This window comes from Perca fluviatilis, chromosome 13 (assembly GCF_010015445.1).
Source record: "Perca fluviatilis chromosome 13, GENO_Pfluv_1.0, whole genome shotgun sequence".
Classification (NCBI taxonomy): domain Eukaryota; kingdom Metazoa; phylum Chordata; class Actinopteri; order Perciformes; family Percidae; genus Perca; species Perca fluviatilis.
This window is the reverse complement of record NC_053124.1, coordinates 9611378-9629709: the sequence shown is the minus strand read 5'-3', so window position 1 is coordinate 9629709 and position 18332 is coordinate 9611378. Positions and strand designations below refer to the sequence as shown.

Sequence of the window (18332 nt, the reverse complement as noted above, 5' to 3'; positions counted from 1 at the left end):
CCACCTCAGTTTTTGATACGAGATTGTTACAAAAATAAGTTTTTCACCCCCTCCCGCCCCCCAAATTGCTTTCTAATCTGTGGGAAACACTGTAAAGGTATATTCAGACAGACAGTATGAGAAAAAATAAGTGATTTTTAAACATTAAAGCATGTCAACATCTTCTGGTAGAAACAAAAAATACTAGTTTGAGCCTGAAAATGAGAAATGGGACCTTTAAAGACTGGAAATAGAGGTCAACAGCTAGCCTGAGCCCGTACAAACGGTCAAAAGGTGAAGTGTAAAAACAACTTGCAGTTTTACAGGGAGGTAAGCGACAGACTATTTCTTTCTGGTGAGGACCAGTTGCCAGGCAACCAGAGGAGAATCCAGGATGTTACCGGTCCGTGGTTACTGGTTGACGATTTAACACATCAGATTTTGTACCGAAGGCCGATTTTGTAAACTTTGGACATAGCCAGGCTAGCTTCCTACTTATGCAGCTTCATATTTAATGTACATGACTCTGCAAGAACACAGATGAGCTGATATCCCAAAATGTCAAACTGTGCTGTCTGGAAACCAGACCTGAGATCTTAGGTGTCAGAGCGTCCGTGAATGTGGCAATAGGGAAAGATTTATAAAAAAAAAAAAGCTCTGCTGGCTACAAAAGCTATTAACTCTCCTGTTTTCTGTATTTTCAAAAGGCTTCTATATCAGAAATTTGGGTTTTCTTTCAACCAAATTGTCCCCAAAAAATAAAATAAATAAACTTGGATGGTTCCGTACAATGCTCTTCACAAGTAAAATAAATGACCTACTTTCCGGAATTTTTTTTTTTTTATTCAATTTCATAGCATTTGAAAGAAAAAAAAAAAAAACTATAAAAGAACGTTGACAAAAAGTGACAAAAATGTCAGAAAAGAGACAAAAACGTGTGTGTGTGGGACAACAAAAAGCGCAAAAAATAAAATCGACAAAAACTTTGGAAATAGTGAAAAAATTTGAAAAAAGTGACAAAAACCTCAGGAAAAGCGACAAAAGTGTTTGTATTTTAAATGTTGACCCAGAAAAACAAAGTTTCCTGGTCGAAAGGAAGACAACACGAGGGTTCAGCTTTGACAAAAAGAAGAAGAAGAAGAAGAAGAAGCTGGATTTGTTCTGTGATGAATTACACATTTTCACGCAAGTTCCCAGTCTATGTAAGTTGGTTGATATCGTAGAAACACGAACAGACGCTAATGGCTGCCTGGAAGGTAGACAGATCAATCTTTTAAGACTCGCCGTATGGGAAGTGGAAAGAAAAGTGTTGTATGTTAATGTGCTAAAGCACGCACAAACCGGCAGTTTTGGTTCTTTAGGATGGAAATGGGTGCGGCGGCAGGGGTGGGGGGTGGGGGGGGAACCAACCTGAGGTTTGCATGGTCTTCACTTGAGCAGACTGTCAGTCTCCGGGCACTCAGTGACCGATAGCTGTGCCTGAAGGAAGGACAAAGCCCAAATCAATACCCTGTCTAAAAACACTGGGAGAAACTTGAGACAGATCATGCAATGTCTACAGGAGAAGATATGCTCATGCAACTCAAGCTCTCTTTTTTTTTTTTTTCTTCTTTTTCTTTTTGATAACTTTGTACAGGCAGAACCTTTTTAAATATTACTGTAAGCAACCTTTACACAGCAAATTAAAAAAAAGTAACGGCGGCTCAACTGTACAGAAGATATTGACATAGATTTGGCTTTGTTCATTTTAGCAAGAGTTGCATTAACACTACTCTAACAGTTATTTTGTTACATAAAATCCACTACTGTATGGTATTGGAAGTTAACGTTTTTCTTACTTTTGAGTCGATTCTTTTTGTTGTTGTTGCCAGGACTGCTGAATAATATATATTTTTAAGAAACTGTACGCATTTACCAGCAAGTTTACGTCAATTGATAAAACACACTACGAGAATTAAACATTTAGGGTTAGGTTACCTTTACAGTGGAGTTGTCTAGGTTATAACCATCCTCTCCATTGCACTGCCATTACTCTGTACTAAAAGTAGCCATCGCGCCAGCGTCATTCGTGACAATGAAGCCTAGACCTGAATGGTGGTTTGAACTCAGTTAATTTTCAGCTATGAAAGCAATTCTCATTAACGGTTACGACCACAGGTAAGAGGATTGAAAAAGTCTTATACATACCCAGGCATTCAATGCTTTAGAACTCTATACACATTAGGAAGCTATCCAGGTTATTTTAGAGGTCTTACCTCTGGGTCCTTTTTAAAAAGTATAGAAAGAGAGAGAAAGAATAAGTTGTGCTCTTTTGATAATCAATCAAGACATCATTTAGTAGGGTTAAAGTCTCCAGACGTCAATACATTCATTTTGATTTAAAAGGCGGTTTTGAATGAGAAACAAAATGAAAACACCTACATCTGACTGCTGGAGGTTGTTTAAAAAAGGCCATTTCAGAATTTGACTAGGACAGGAAACAAATAAAGCAAGTTAAGTTTCATAAAAAAAACAAACTAAGCTTTATTGACAAACTGCTGCAAAACATCTTTTGGACAGATTTAGTTACCTATTTAGGCAAGCTTACACATGTAGCATAATGCAATTTTTTTTAATGGAGAGGGTACAGATACTAGTGGCAGAATAAGTACAGTTAGGATGTTTTAAAATATGTACAAGAGTTCGGATTGAGCTGCAGGATCCCTTCTCTGTAGAAAGAGAAGACCCATGTGGAGATTTGTGTCCCAATCCTTTGTGTAGTTTGGGCATGCAGTTTATAGAGAATCAGATCACAAAATGAAGACCTGGACTGTTAATATTTTTTTTTTTTTTTTTTTTTTCTTCAGAGTCTTAAAATTAATTTTTAAACATGTGTGACAAATTGAGGATATGAGGACAGTCCATCTCAACAGTGTCTATTAGGGCTATATTTCAAAACTCTAAGTACAATGACAAATATTGCTTGCCTAAGTCTAAATGGACCACGTTTTAGAACTATTTAAAAACAAACCATCATCAAGAATGAATTGTACCGATTCCATTAACATTGATTCTTTAACCTTCACTTAATTTAGGATCGTTTGTTTTTTTTGGGGTCTATATTACATAATTGAAATTTTAAAAAGGTCTTTTATTTGGCTATATTTACAGAATTTTGAAATGTAGCCTAAATGGGAATCTGCAACTGACCCTCGACAGATTCTTTGTATTTAAAAACAATTAAAATGGACTCCTTAGACAAGTGGATAATGAACCCCTAATTCCACTAGAAATGACTAGTCCCAAACAGTTGGAAAAAAAGAATATATATATATATGAAAGATCAACAATGCAAAAAAAGCCAGAGGGGAGTTAAAAAGGGTCAGAGAAAAATATACAGCAAAATAAATAAAAATTCAAATGAAAAAGAACAAAAAAGGACACCAACGTCTCCTCTCTAACCCATCTAAAAGCCGCTTTGGTTGGTTGGTCGGTCGGTCGGTTGGTTGGTTGGTCGGTTGGAGGAATTGGTGGCTGGTTGGTTGGTTGGTGTGACAAAGTAGGGGTGGGGGAGGGGAGTTCGCGGTCAAATCTCAAAAACCAGTTCCGATTTTCAGTTCCCAATTTGCTCTCTCGTATAAAGTCCAGTGTAGGAAAAGACCAAACCAAAGACAAAACAGACAATTACTTTTGTCGGGCTGCTTAAAGCGAGAGCTGCCGTGGTAGACAGGCGACAGGCGGTAGTCGGGGCGACGCGTTAAGGGCGGCGAGTCCGCTTCAGTACTGTCGGTATGGGTGCTCCCGGTAAGGCGTCTTGGCACCTCTGGAGGGGGGAGGGGCCTTCCCTGAAGCTGTTCGCTGGGTGCCATTCCAGTCATCCTGGCCTGGAGAGAACACAAAGAAAGAAACATTTTTCAAATGTGTTGAAATAAGATGACACCATTGGCAGGACTGTGCATCGAAATCACCCGACTACCCGACACGACTAAAACAGGGGCCGTCTTATAGTGCTACGTGTTGTCGAAAACTCAACGGGGTACCTTTCACAGTTAACAGTTACTGGCTTTAACTAGGGCTGGGCATCGTTCAAAATCTTTCGATCCGGTGCCAATTTCGATACCTCAGTTTCGATGCCGGTTCCTAACGCTACTTTTTTTCGATACCATGCGTTTTAAAATCCATTTCAACATTAACAAAAATACATTAAACACAAAGCTTTTATTTTCCACCTTAATTGTGAATCAAAACAGTTATCAAAATTTAAAAAATTCTGGTAACACTGCTCACTCAGAGTAACTATTAAAAGTGCCTTGCCTTGCAAGCTCAGCCTGTCAGTCAGTCATCAGGGCAGAGAAACCACTTTTGTGCCTGCTTGTCTAAGAGGAAGTGTAACGTCAACAGCACCACGACCGCTTTCGGCTCGCCATTAATATCATATCGCAGCAAACGCTGTCTGCGTGAAGTTTTGAAAAACTGTAACCACACTTGAAACCACTTTATCGGCATCACCGTGACTCACTGTGACTTGAAGTTGAAGTTTACTCCGTCCACACCTCTGTGTGTGTGTGTGTGTGTGTGTGTGTGTGTGTGTGTGTGTGTGTGTGTGTGTGTGTGTGTGTGTGTGTGTGTGTGTGTGTGTGTGTGTGTCAGAGCTCCGCTGCGTCAATATGCGGAGAGGACAGATAAGCTTGCGCTTACACGCTCAAGACGCTTTTGGAACCGAAATTTGGCACCGAAAGATAAATAATTTTTCGATACTCATAGGAGTTTTTTATTTTTTTCATAAAAGTATCGACGTTCGGTACCCAGCTCTAGCTTTAATCTAACAGTCGGGGGGGAATCACGTCATCCTCTGAAAACCACGCCCACCTGAGGGAAAAAAAACAATGGGCACCACAATATGCAACTAAGGGCGGAAACGCTAACAAAGTGCCTGTAGCTAGCTACAAAAACGCCACATTTAAGCAGGTCAAAAATGATGTTACTATGTATCAGCAAGCTAAGGCACTTGCAAATATAACAAGTAGCACACTGTCAAAATGCTTTAGCTTAACAGATATAGTTAGCCTAAAACCGATTTTTGACTTGGTACCAAAAAAAAATAAAATGTCTATTGTACACGCAAAGTTGGCCATAACGTTAGCGTCAGGATCCCACAGTCGTCCAATTCTACCTGCTAAAGCCTCACGTCTGTATCCACTTTTGTCTGCCTAAAAGCTCAGTTTGGCTTCTCGGTTACGGTTATTGGTTCTTTACCGTGCTGGTAGTGCATCCCGCCACACAGTAGCTTTTAGGCATTTTTCTGTTTTTTTGCTAGCAGACGGAACTGACGAGGAGGCACCTTCTCGCAATACAAGTTAACAGAGAGCGGAGAGCTGTTTTCCCCCTCTGGTGGGTTGGGGGGGGTGGGGCTTACAAACTAAACGTGCTCTGTCTCTATACTCAGATAGGGGGCTTGCGTGTGACATCAGAAGTGGGGGACAAATCTGAATGGCTTGTTGAATCCCATGTTTTCTGATCCAGGCTGCCCAGAAAAAAAAAAAAAAAAAATGACCGGCTGTCTTATTTCACAGCTTGTGGGTTAGTAGGCACTCATGACGCCCACATGTATGTGTATGTACCTCTGATTCCCACAGGACGTTACGTGAATGGTGACTTTTTCACTCGGAAAAAACGTTTTTCCGATGTCCATGAACGCACGGAGAGTCCTGCTCCAATCAGGCCCTGTTTACGCGTACATGGCTATTTAGAAAAACTGAGACATTTCCCTTCGTTTGTGCCCTTCGTTTACACGCAAACGGAGAATTCGCCTCTGAAAACAAGTCTTTCTAAAATCTCCGGCCAGAGTGGAGATTTTTGGAAATCTTCGTTTGCACGTAAACTGAGACAAACGGAGGTTAGGCAGCCGAGGAAGCGAGGAAGAGAAGAGAGAGGAAGGGATTTGTTGCTGCTGTTGCTATTTTCATGATTGGCCAACGTGGGCTTGAGCTTCTCGTTACACTGCCACCTACAGGTTTGGCATGCTCTTTACGGCATTGACTGCATATATACACGGGTACATGTAAAAGAACACTTTTTCTGAAAACTGACTGCTGTGCACGATGTTATTTTTGAAAACGGAGAGGTTGAAATGTCCGTTTATGAAAATAGCCGGCCACGTGTAAACGTAGCATCCGTCACATATGGTGGGCTATAAATATTTTTAGACATAAATTTGACATTATACAAAATCAACCAACCAATCAATAATAGAAAATGTCTTCATACCACCACGGAGGTGCATACTACCGGACTTTGTTTGTTTTTTGGTCATATCTACATGCACACTTTTTTTATTCAAAGAGTACAAACTGGGTCATCTTTGTTGACAGTGAATAAAGTTTTCCCTTACCGTATGACTCGTATGACTCTGTGGTCTCTCCGTGTCCGTAGTCGTAGTATTCTGGCTCTCTGATGGTCCAAAAACAGGGAGAGAGAAGAAGAAAAATCACTTTTAAATCTTTGGAAAAAACATGAAGTAGCTGCTGACTGTAATGTCTCGGGGGACATCGTAGTCCCGGCTGGTTCTCCTAAATAACACCGCCATCCAAACCATCAAACATGAAGTACAAGCAGCGCTGAATTTGTGCTGAGTGGCTGCTCTCAAATCCAGTGAAACTAGTAACTAGGCAGTGTGTGTGTGTGTGTGTGTGTGTGTGTGTGTGTGTGTGTGTGTGTGTGTGTGTGTGTGTGTGTGCACTTTTAGTGAGAAGCAGGTGAAAACCAAAGAGACGTCTGAGTCACTCACGCCTGCGGCTGACTGTAATAGCTGTCGTAGGGCTCGTAGGCCGTGTCTGTGTAGCTCTCGTCGTAGCCCTGGAGAGGGAAGGAAACAGAGTGAGATTTAGGGAGAGGCTTGTTCATGAATCATGAATGTCAAGATGTCTCCAAAGTACCACACTTGTGCTAAAGCGGACACGTCCCCCCGTGTGTTTTTCGAGCATCCAAAAAAAAAAAAAGTCACTTGTTTCTCTGTTGACGGAAGAGCAATTCAAAGCCAACAGAGTGCCAAGAACAATCTCATTCAGAGGCGGCATCCCGTCTCGACAGGAAAACTCGTCCTTTGGCTGTTACGCTACTTGCTCCTCATCTCATTTCTCATGTCTGCCTCATCCAAGTTAAGGTATAGTGGAGGATTTTCCCGAATTTTAGAAAAGATCCGCCCTCTCCACTTTTTGAAAAAAATGCACATGCGCAACACTCTACCTGCTCCCGAGACGTAACGCCTATTAAACGTGTGCACGAGAGTGCACTGTTTACAAGTTGCTGTCGGCATGGTTCATACAAGCCTACTTTCCAAAAGAAGATTTGCACTTTTTCACAAATTGAGATGTTTACCGTGTCTGTGCGGTGCGTGACTTGTGCCAGGGCTAGCATCGCTAATCATAGCTTGCATCAACTTTCACTAGCAGTGATTTTAAATGGATTTCTCCAAATAGCACGCCAAACTTTACCTGTCGAGTAGAAACTTCGCGACTGAGGCATCAGTGGAGAGCCCAACCTGTGCTTTTAGCGCACGCCAGCGTGTGAAACATTCTCCCAAAAACACTCCGGTCTTGTTTCTTTCTTCAGAGGCCTTTCTCTTCTTGTCATACCTTTCGTAGACACTCGTAGCTCACCACACATATACACCTGAAAGTATTCATGCGCAGAAAGCGAAAACTACCCTAGGGACGAGCACGCACGACGGCCTTACGTAAACATAGCGCCAGAATGATTGACAACTAGGAGGACCAATAGTCTTGATGATCCACCCGGAAAAAGAAAATCCTCCACAATACCTTTAAAGTTCAAAGAGGTATTTTACTTGTTTGTATAATACAAAGTAATAATAATCATATTCCATGCCGAGGACATCCACATGTGAACTAAACGGTCAAATTAAAACTACGCTCCACTTGTTCTGTTACTCACATATTCCTCGTAGCTCTCATCGGCTGCAGCGGGGGTGTGCTGGTGGGGGGGTGGATGCGCCATCCTCTGGGGGGGCCCGGCAGCCGGGGGCCTGGCGCGGGGCGCCGAGGCTCCCCTGGCGGGTGCCGCCGGGGGTCCTCCTCGGCCCGCTGGGACGCCCCTCACTGCGCCACCTCTGGCTGGGCCGCCTCGGGCCACCCCTCCCCTGGCAGGGGCGCCGCGAGGAGGCATTCCCCGACCCCTGCAGAAGAGAACGCTGACTTAATAGTGTGCTCTTCTACTTGCAGGAATAGTTCTACATTTTGGGAAATGTACACATCCGCTTCCTTGCCGAGAGGGAGACGAGAAGATCAATACCATTCTCATGTCTCCGTCTCTACGCTAAATAAGAAGCTGCGTCGGTTAGCAGCCAGTTAGCTTAGCAGAAAGACTAGACACAGTTACAAAAGGTAACAAAATCATGCATCTCTTTTGCTTGAATAACATGTTATTAATGAGCTTTATTATTAATGAACATGTTATTAATGGCTATTGATTCCTTGATATTCCTTTATCTTACAGCTGAAGTTGTTTCTTGTGACAGTATGTGCCGTCTTCTCGGCGAGTCACAAAAGTATCTTATGTCAAAAAATGCTCAGATCCTCAGCGTCTAAGTACACCGAAAACTACACAATTACAGAAAAAGAAGTAACTATAATGCTGCTTCCAGCCTTGCTCAGTATTTCCATTGATACATAGATATGGTAGTTGAGGAACCTTGTATGAAGTGCCTTTGTATTACTTCAGTGACCTAGCAGCTCTTATATGAGAAACTCTGTGCGGATGTGTGTGTGTGTGCGCGCATCTCCACACCTGTGTGCTCCACCAGGGGGGACTCCGCGGCCCCTGACCGGAGGGCCCCCTCGGCCTCTGGCTCCGTGCTCCTGGCCTCCATTCAGGTAGCCCATCTCCATGAACTGCTCTTGGCAGATATCATCCATCATATCCTACACACGCACGCACACACACAGAAAAAGAGAGGGTGAGAAGCAAGATCATGTGAACACGCACAAATGAAAAGCAAAAAAAAAAAAAAAAAAGGAGAGAAGAGGGAAGAAAAAGGAGGCAGTGTGGAAGAGCGAGCGAAACACAATTACAGAGCTGCTCACAACACAGCATCCCCCTAATGGCTAACAGAAAGAGCAGAAGAAAAAGTCTCTGTGCCAGTGACTCAGAGTGTTAAAGAGAAGGGGAGGTTGGAAAGCATCCATCCACACCCCCAGCTTTCCTGTGTCTCTCCGTCATGCACAAAATGTAAAAATCACTCCCGCACTGCACTTCCCGACAAGTCCGGTGTGACCACAGCAACGGTCACCCTATTTCACCCGCAAAAAAAACTACACGTCGGGACGGAGGAGTGAAGCCGCCTGTCGGAGCGGCACAAATCCCGCAACCCAATCCGCCGCCTTCCTTCGGGGAGCAATCGCACGGGGCCGCACAGTGACCCAATCAATTCTTTCTCATAAATCAGTCCCTGGAATAGCGATCGAGCTCTAACGATGATGAAAAAAAGAAGGGTGCAAAACGGGGCGGGAGTATTTCAAATGGATCTGCGGCAAAGGCAGACAAACACAAGCCACTTGAGGGATTCTGAATTCATCGGAGGCAATAGAGCCGTGTGACTGCAGCGGCATCTAACAAGCCATCGACGTGTTCGGATTAATGAAGTGTCTTTAGACATGGCATTCTATAGAAGAAGAAGAAAAAAAAAAAGAAAAAAAGATGAGAACAAAGTGTCAGCGTTGAGAAATAAAAGGATCTCTCACACATGGGATCAAGGCTCTGCTTTTGAATTTACATTGGCAAACATACAGGTATGCGCGTGTGTGGAAAAAAACCAGATGAGGGAGAACAAAAGGAGTCAAAGCCGTCTGGAGTACCAGAGTACAGGTAATACATAAAACATTCCACCGACAAAAAAATAAAATAAATAAATAAAATCACATCCACCCTAGTTTCTGAGAACATGATGCGTTTATTCAAATACGGCCCCGCGTTTCCAAATGAGGGCCGTCAAGCCTGACAGATTATGGCCTTGAACTGTAGCGGCAGGTTCTGCAGGGGGGACGGCTTTTTACATTACACGGCAAAACCCCGACATCACTACTGGTTCAACCGGGCCATTCATCTCGCCTTTGATCCAAATTAAATTGCTCTTCTATAGCACCCTGCACACTAATTAAAACATTTGGGCATCTATTGGCCTGCTTTGGCACGAGCCACCGTTAGAGCAACGTGGGCTTCAGCCGGGCTCGACAGCAGACTGGGTTGGCCCGTGCTCAAGAATCTCTCGGCATGAAACAAATCTTTAAAAAAATAAATAAAAAAGGAAGCGTAGGCAGCGCCGGGTGAAGTCAACCACATATCTGTCTGGGAGCCATTCATCTCCGAGCTGACTCTCCTCACTCCCTGAAGAATGAGACTGGGGTAAAGACACAGGGATGGACAGACAGGCCTGGGGAGGGCTAACCCAGAGTGCTAATTACGTTACTCGCGACTCGCTTGAACCGTTGTGAAAGGCCCGCCGTCAGTCAATTACACAAGAACACTTCGGGCTGGGGGGGGGGGAACTACGCATGACAGCAAGCATGATCGGTCCACGTACAGTAAGGGCAATAAGTCTGTGTTACCTTATTTGACAGAAATCTATATGCATTTGACTGTTATTGCTGACAATTTGATAAACAAAAATGTTGATTACGCTCACGTAAGTGAGACCCCAATCAACAAAACTGCTTAAAAAAAAAATATGTTTATGTTTTATGTTTATATATTTGAATACCACCGTTTAAATCACCGGGCGAGCCCGACACAGCCTGACTGGACGGTACAACTGAGATACGCGCTACAATTCCACTTTATGTTCTGCTTTTCAACTGTTGTTTGGTAAAATGCTATTAAAAAAAAAACACAGTTGGAAGAGGATCTGAATTGCTATTTTCTCTCACTTCTTTCCCTTGGGGCTGGCTAAAACCTCTTTCGGGGGAGCCAAAAATTCCTCTATGCAGGAAAACCCCTGAATCGGCAGGTTAATTACGGGCAATAAATAATGGTCAGATGCAGCTCTCAGAACGTCAAACGCAGACGAGTCGATAGACGACGACAACAACAACAAGTCCCAAAGAGAAGTAAAGCTGGGCAATATATCGATATCGTGATATGAGACTAAATATAGTCTTAAATTTTGGATATGGTAATATCGTAATATGGCATAAGTGTTGTCTTTTCCTGGTTTTAAAGGCTGCATTACAGTAAAGTGATGTCATTTTCTGAACGTACCAGACTGTTCTAACCCACTTAGTCATTATATCCACATTACTGATGATTATTTATCAAAAAATCTCATTGTGTAAACATTTTGTGAATGCAACAATAGTCAACACTACAATATCGTTGCGGAATCGATATCGAGGTATTTGGTCAAAAATATCGTGATATTTGGTTTTCTCCATATCGCCCAGCCCTAACGACAAGTCACAAAGACAACAACTAGTCACAAAGACAACAACAAGTCACAAAGACAACAACAAGTCACAAAGACAACAACAAGTCACAAAGACAACAACAAGTCACAAAGACAACAACTAGTCACAAAGACAACAACAAGTCACAAAGACAACAACTAGTCACAAAGACAACAACAAGTCACAAAGACAACAACAAGTCACAAAGACAACAACTAGTCACAAAGACAACAACAAGTCACAAAGCACGCCAAAACAGCAAAGTCCGACTCACGGGAAACAGGAACTTCTTGACCTCCTCCATGGCGTGCGCCATGCGCAGGTAGGCCTCTGGCACGGGGGCAAACACCTCGATGAAGACGTGCAGCTCCATAGACAGGTGGGCGTACTTGGGCTCGCCGCCTTTCCTCAGCCCCTCCTCCTGCGAAACAAGGGCAACATCACCGAGAGTGCCGGGGAGTCCGAGAGAGCACACAGCTCCACTCCAAAATTAAATGAATTATGCAACAAGTAAAAAAAATAAAAATCACATTTCCTCCGCCTCAGAGGGGCGTCGAGCATAGGTGTGGTATTCCCTTTCCTTTATATAGCTGAATAATTACATCAAAGCGGTAGATAACAGGTTTAGAGGGACATAGTGAAGACTCCTGGAACAGATGTGTGCAGGGCGTGAATGCCCTTGGTTTTATGTGCACGTTCACCCGAGCAATCCTGCCTGCCTGACATCCCTCTCAAGTACAGGCCACATGTTATGGCCTCAGGTACCCTTCTCACAGGTGTGTAACACCAGGTGTGTGTGTGTGTGTGTGTGTGTGTGTGTGTGTGTGTGTGTGTGTGTGTGTGTGTGAGAGAGACACACACACACACACGAGTGCATTACCTTGGATTTGTCTCTCATGGAGCCTTTGCCCAGCACAGAGATCTTGGCCCCGGTCTCTTCCTGCAGACGTTTGATTGTATTGCCCTGAGGTCCCAGGATCTTCCCCACGAAATTGAACTGAGGGGCCAAACAAAAGCAGAACACCATCAGCCTGACAGTCAAAAGCAGAGGCGAGTTTAGTACCAAGAGAGTGACGGAGCAATCGCTGTCAGGGGGGGTCTTGTTGCGCATGCCGCTGCAGCCCTAAGTAGCAGATTTACCAGAGGAGGGTCGATATGAGCCCCCGGAGGGCTGGAACGCCGTCAGCTACCGTTCACTACGATCCTCCGAGCACGGAGCCACAACTAACTCGTGATCAAAACCGACAAAAAAAAGACATTACCGTGTGTGTGTAGACTGTATGACGTGTCCTACTATAAGGGGTCGCTGACAAACCCATTTAGCAAAGAGTTGCCCCCGCCGAGGAAGCGGTTCCTCGTGGAGTTGTAAAAAAAAAAAAAAAAGCTTTTGTAATCTGAAACCACTCATTGGCTTCGTCAACCCTGACACAGCAGATTGATGTACAGACTAAAAAAAAAAAAAAACTTTTCTGGCAAACTAATACAGGCTTCTTGAGATCAGAAGGCTGTCTTACCCCACAGACCGGCAGACTCCTACATCATATTGATCCGATGCTTGAGATGGGGCAGCATCTTATCCATCTTACATTTTTCAAAAAGGTGTCAAGGTTTGTGTCAAAACATAAAAATAAAAAGAATTTCTGAAAAGTCACACAACGGGCTTCAGACAGCCGCCGTATAAAAACGTAGGCGACTGCCGCAAATAAATTCAACGACATGCAAATTAAGCATTATGCCATGTGTTCTGCCGGTTTATGTACGCTCGCATGCCTTCGCCAAACATCATGAACCATCATTCTAAAGTCAATGTAGCCAAATGTGTGAGCCAGATATAGTTTGCACTGACGTGGATGGATGGATACACCGGAGGGTTACATGATAAAGCCAAGTAAGAGGTCACTCTGAATGGAAACACGTGCGGAAGATCCAATCTCGCCATTATGAATTAGACCGCAATACAGAGCTATCCTAACCAGAGTAATAATGACATTTTGATCCTTTTTTTAAAATGGTATTTTAAAACACATGCCAGTATCGGCTGTAATTATACTCTGGAGCTTCGAGATCAGGGTTGAGAGGAGTAATTTGAGACTCCCAAGTAACCCCATGGCTTTGTGTAATTGAAACTCAGCGGTAGGATGAATTAAATCAAGGAGGGGTTCACGGTGGAGGAAGAAAAAAAAAAAAAAAAAAAAAAGGAGGACAGAAGAAGAAGGGGGGGGAAAAGACAAGGGTATAGAAAAGCTCACCTTCGGGTACTGTTTGACAGGTATGAGCACCCGTTCCTTGAGTTTGATGTTCTTTGTTGTGAAAAGGTCCAGGTACGCGTCTGCCTCCTTTTTAGTCTCGCCTTTCTGGATTCTATCAATTTCTACAAGGGGAGAGGTACGGTTTCAGGCAAAGTGTTCACGCAATCAAACAGAATTCCAGTACAGCTCAGTTCATGACGAGGCTTTATGTGCACTTACATCATTATTAGGATAAGCATTGACGGAGAGATGCGCAGGTCATACAACATCTCAGTGTCTAGGTTCAAACTTGCCAAGAACTATTTTTAGACACACACCTTACACGCAAGTTGTTTCAACTGCATTTCTACTCATCGGTCTAACTTTGCCCGTTTTAACTCAGACAACTTGACATCTTTTGATTGGCAATCAATCATTCAAACAATAGTGCTTCCAGATGAATACAAGATGATGAAAGAGTAAATGTTGTGTGTTCATTTAGCAAATTTTTTGTTATCTTGCCAACACCCTGAATAGAGCTGACAAGGAGTTGATTAATCAGTTAACTGGCAACGACTTTGATAATCAATTAATCATTTCAGACATTTTTCAAGCCAGGCTGCAAACAGGCTGTCTTTCGTAAGCTTCTTGGATGGGAGATTTTTTTGCCTTTTTTTCTGCATTCTATCATTGGAAACTGAATATCTTTGGGTTTTGGACTGCTGAGCTGATAAAATAAGACCCATGAAGACATCTTCGTGGGCTCTGTGAACTTGTGATGATTTCCTAAACTGAAGAAATGATTGATTCATTTGAAGAAAAAAAAAAAAAAAGTGTTAGACTGATCAATAATCCTAAACTTCCAAGCATCAATGTCATTCATTTCATTTATTATTTTATCTTGACCAATCAACAATGTTGCAAAAGAAAACAAAACCAAATAATTAAAACTACAAAATAAAACACAATCAATCAGAATTTAACAAAAAAAGAAAAGAAAAAAAAAAACGGATTAGTTCAAGAAAGGAGCAGGCGGAAGCAAATAGCTTATTTGGTCCTGCCCCTATTTCACAAAATCATATTATTACAAAGCAAATAAATATGCAAATACAAATGCAAATTTGTCAGGTCTCACAGTAACTTACAACAATACAACAATATCTTTACATTACAAATCCATTCCTTTGTTTCGGTCTATTCTTTTCTGTATTGGTCAAGTATTGATTTCTGTAGGTTTTATTAAAAACATACAGCCATCAGCTCTTCTCTCCTACACCTTCTGTTACCTCATCCATGTGAGGGAGCACCTACTAGTCTCCAGCACCCATAGCCCCATCACAGCACTCTTCATCTCAAACCACCTCCTCACTCCTGGCCATGACAACTGCTGAGCATGCCATGTGCAAACATGTCAGCTACACCGCAAGTCTACCAGCTGCAGATCGCTAGTAGATATGTCAAACTGTGGCAACCTACAGCACACACAATGCCACACACTTTGTCTTTCTGGATCATTCTCACTTTCAATTCCAGAGATGCAGACTAGATCACGTGCATCCTGTTAAAAGACAAAGAGACCAGCTTAACCATATATCCTTCCCATAGGTACGGTACCTGAGGTACTTGACTGGAGCAGCATATAAAGAGCCAGCTTGCAGAAAAATCACTCTTAATCTCTGGGAGAGCAGACCTCCAGTTGATCTATAGCACTCAATGGCTATCTTATGATGTCCCTATGATGTTTTGTGTACATTTTTCATTTTCTATAGCATCACTGTAATGCTCCTGTGAAGATTTGTGGTAGCCTACCCAGTAGTGGCTTTATGGCTATCGTACCTCGTGGTACATTTGTCCCACAGTATCATTACATTATTTAGCCTACTTATGTAATATTCTCTGACATCTGTAGGGCCGCTGTCCCTTTAAAAATGTAACGTTACAGATAATAATAATAGTAATAATAATAATAATAATAATAATAATAATAATAATAATAAGATAAGACATGTTTTCAGTGCTAGCTGTCGACCACAGGGAAATATCTTATACCACAGGCAGTTTTTTCGTGTGTCCCCTCTCCAGCACAGCAGCTCCGGAGCTGCAGTCTCTTGCTCAAGGACACTTCAGCAGTGGCCGACGGTGACAGCGGTACTTGAACGGTCCCTGTCACCGCTACGAGGCTGCCTCTCGGCCGCTTCTCGGCTTTAATAGTAGCGATGTGACCCCCCCCCCACCCACCCCCACAGTCACAGATACTGACGCACATGTATAGGCTGCCTGACAATGACATCAACAGGGACTCAAACACGACAACAACATCCCTTCAGCTAGGAGAGTCAAGTTTAGAGTCGGCGCGAGCCCCGACAGTACTGAAGAAAAGAGACCCAATGCGTCGCATCTGCACGAGAGACGGCGGGAATGATCGAGATGGATACTTAAAGTGTGTCTCTCCATCTGTGTTGTTGTAGCTTTTAGGCTATTTGCAAACCCAGACACTAATCATGATTAAGCTATCATCTCATTTAACACACACACACACACACACACACACACACACACACACACACACACACACACACACACACACACACACACACACAGCACTGTTATTACTGTAGCAAACACATGGCAATCACAGCTCGGAGGTGTGCGTTGACGGGTGACATGGCGCCCCTCTCTTAAACCCCCAACCATAAAACCGCATTCTGAAAAGACAAAACAGACAGCCCCGCGTCAGGACTTTATTACCTGCGTTTAAAAGTTTCATGGCGTGCGTGAACGACGAGTCCAGGCTGTCCTTCTCCGCCAGCAGCTCGGGGAGATATTTATCGTCGTTCTCCATTTTGAGTTTCTAGATCGGGGGAAGTCAAGTCAGTTTCGGTGCAACAAAAAAAAAAAACCGTGAAAAAGCCCAACAATTATAGAAGAAGAAAAAAAGTAGTCCAGTTATGTAACTACGGAATGCCGCGTATCCTCTGTGCAGACGGAGCTTTGCATGTGGATTCCGGGCTACTTGTGGTTTCCCAAACTGGCTTTATCCCGTCCGTTCAGCGGCACCGACTGGATGGGAATGGGAGAACAAAAGCGGTAAGAGACGGGTATAGTGCTCCTACTCAAGCCGGCGGAAGTGAGCTCAGAAGGACGTAGTGAGACGCCGCCTACTGTTTGCTGTGTTAATACGCGCCGCCTCCAGTAACGATAATCCCCCAATTAAAAATAAATTCAAAATCCCACAATTAGATCAGTAGCCTACTGGTATGGGTGTGCCCGCTGTACGGTGTAGTAGGCTACTGTTGTTATAAAATAAAAATAAAAAGGTCTAGACCACATAGAAGGTATTGAGGTGTCCGACTGCTGGGTTCACTCAAATAGGAATGATACTCATATTTAAAAAGGTGTATCTGAAGGCTATGTTTCAGAGCCGGATGTGCTCAAGTGAATTGATTACTGATCGTATGGTAATTTGGTGCTACTATTACTGAGCAGTCATAATACTGTGAGGTATGCAGTGTTTTCTAGAATGAAAGGGATAAAGGCATTGGCCTCCAGATTTAACATGGATTACCTGTTATGGTTAACTGAAAGGGAATGTAGATTATTTATCTTTTTGAAATTATTTGTATGGATCATTTTATTAACAAATAAGATTGTTTGGAAACTCCTGGGATAGATAGATATATTGTATTTTCTATCTATCTATCTATCTATCTATCTATGAAAATACAGTTAGTTAAGTACATGTAAAGCCATACATACTAGACAATAAAATAGAACAATTCTGATAATACAAATTAAATTACAGACTAGGACTACATTCCAAATCTAACATATATTGAATTTACTGCAGTATAATACAGTTTCATATCAAATGTAGATGAATTGTTGTGTATAGGATAATGATGACACATCTTCAGTGTTTAATGTGTTACTGTAATATAATTTCAGTTCAGTCAGTGTGCCCTGAAGCTGTGGCACTTCCATTCCAGGCTCTCTACTGCCCCTTAGTGGCAGTGCTGATCATAACAAAAGAGTGGGTCTCTGAAACTGTTGCTGATGAAACTGGGTCCATCAGAAGAAGGCTGTTTGTTGTCTCATTCCCCCGTTTTCTTTTCTATCGATTCAAAAACACGTATGTGCAGTAAGTGAAAAGCGCAGTAAGGGGAAATGTCTGGAACACAGTAAAGGATTGATTCCTCTGATTCAGATGGTGGTAATGAACCTGTCGCGCCATTAAGTACAAGAGGTCAGAGGTTACAGAGCTGGCCTAATGCATGCAAAGCGAGCCATTCTTTGTGTTTTGGGTCTTTAAGCATATACAGTAACATGCATCATGTGCAGGCAGGTGCTCTTTGAACAAACAGCAAAAACTGCAGGTCATTTGTCGGTCCGCCGCCGGAGTGAAAAGCCATTACGATCGACCGCAGCTGTACTCAGGAACGCATCTGCTCAAAACAAATGAAGGCAAAAATTGTCTGCACTAAACACTTATTGGCGGGCGAAGACCCTCTCTAACTATCAGCGTTCAGCTTGATCTATCTCTGACCGTTACAGTGTTATTAGTGTTGGGGGGGTTGCAAGGTTGTCCTGACTCCTCTTGTCATTGACAGAATGGATAGCCTGTGAGCTGAATTTCAATTGGCTCATAAAAGGAAGAGTTACTTCTCTTGGCAGGTGGACGGGTTCCAATCCG

General features: G+C 42.9%; 1 protein-coding gene across 3 annotated transcripts; it reads right to left on the bottom strand.

The window, feature by feature from the left end:
- Nucleotides 1-1389: 1389 nt before the first annotated feature.
- khdrbs1b (KH domain containing, RNA binding, signal transduction associated 1b) lies at nt 1390-16772 on the bottom strand. 3 transcript variants are annotated; one of them, XR_005641249.1, is made up of 10 exons: nt 16391-16772; nt 13664-13785; nt 12295-12411; nt 11689-11835; nt 8764-8897; nt 7912-8152; nt 6746-6813; nt 6350-6408; nt 3647-3842; nt 1390-1458 (listed from the first exon to the last, which is right to left on the bottom strand). XR_005641249.1 is itself a non-coding variant. In XM_039820678.1 (9 exons), exons 1-9 carry the CDS (start codon nt 16482-16484, stop codon nt 3736-3738), a joined length of 1089 nt encoding a protein of 362 aa, XP_039676612.1. In that variant the 5' UTR covers nt 16485-16772; the 3' UTR covers nt 2478-3735. The 3 variants fall into 3 exon arrangements, 1 of the variants encoding a protein (XP_039676612.1); XR_005641250.1 differs by lacking the exon at nt 1390-1458 and adding an exon at nt 1465-2446; XM_039820678.1 differs by lacking the exon at nt 1390-1458 and having other exon boundaries at nt 2478-3842.
- Between the last annotated feature and the right edge of the window lie 1560 nt (nt 16773-18332).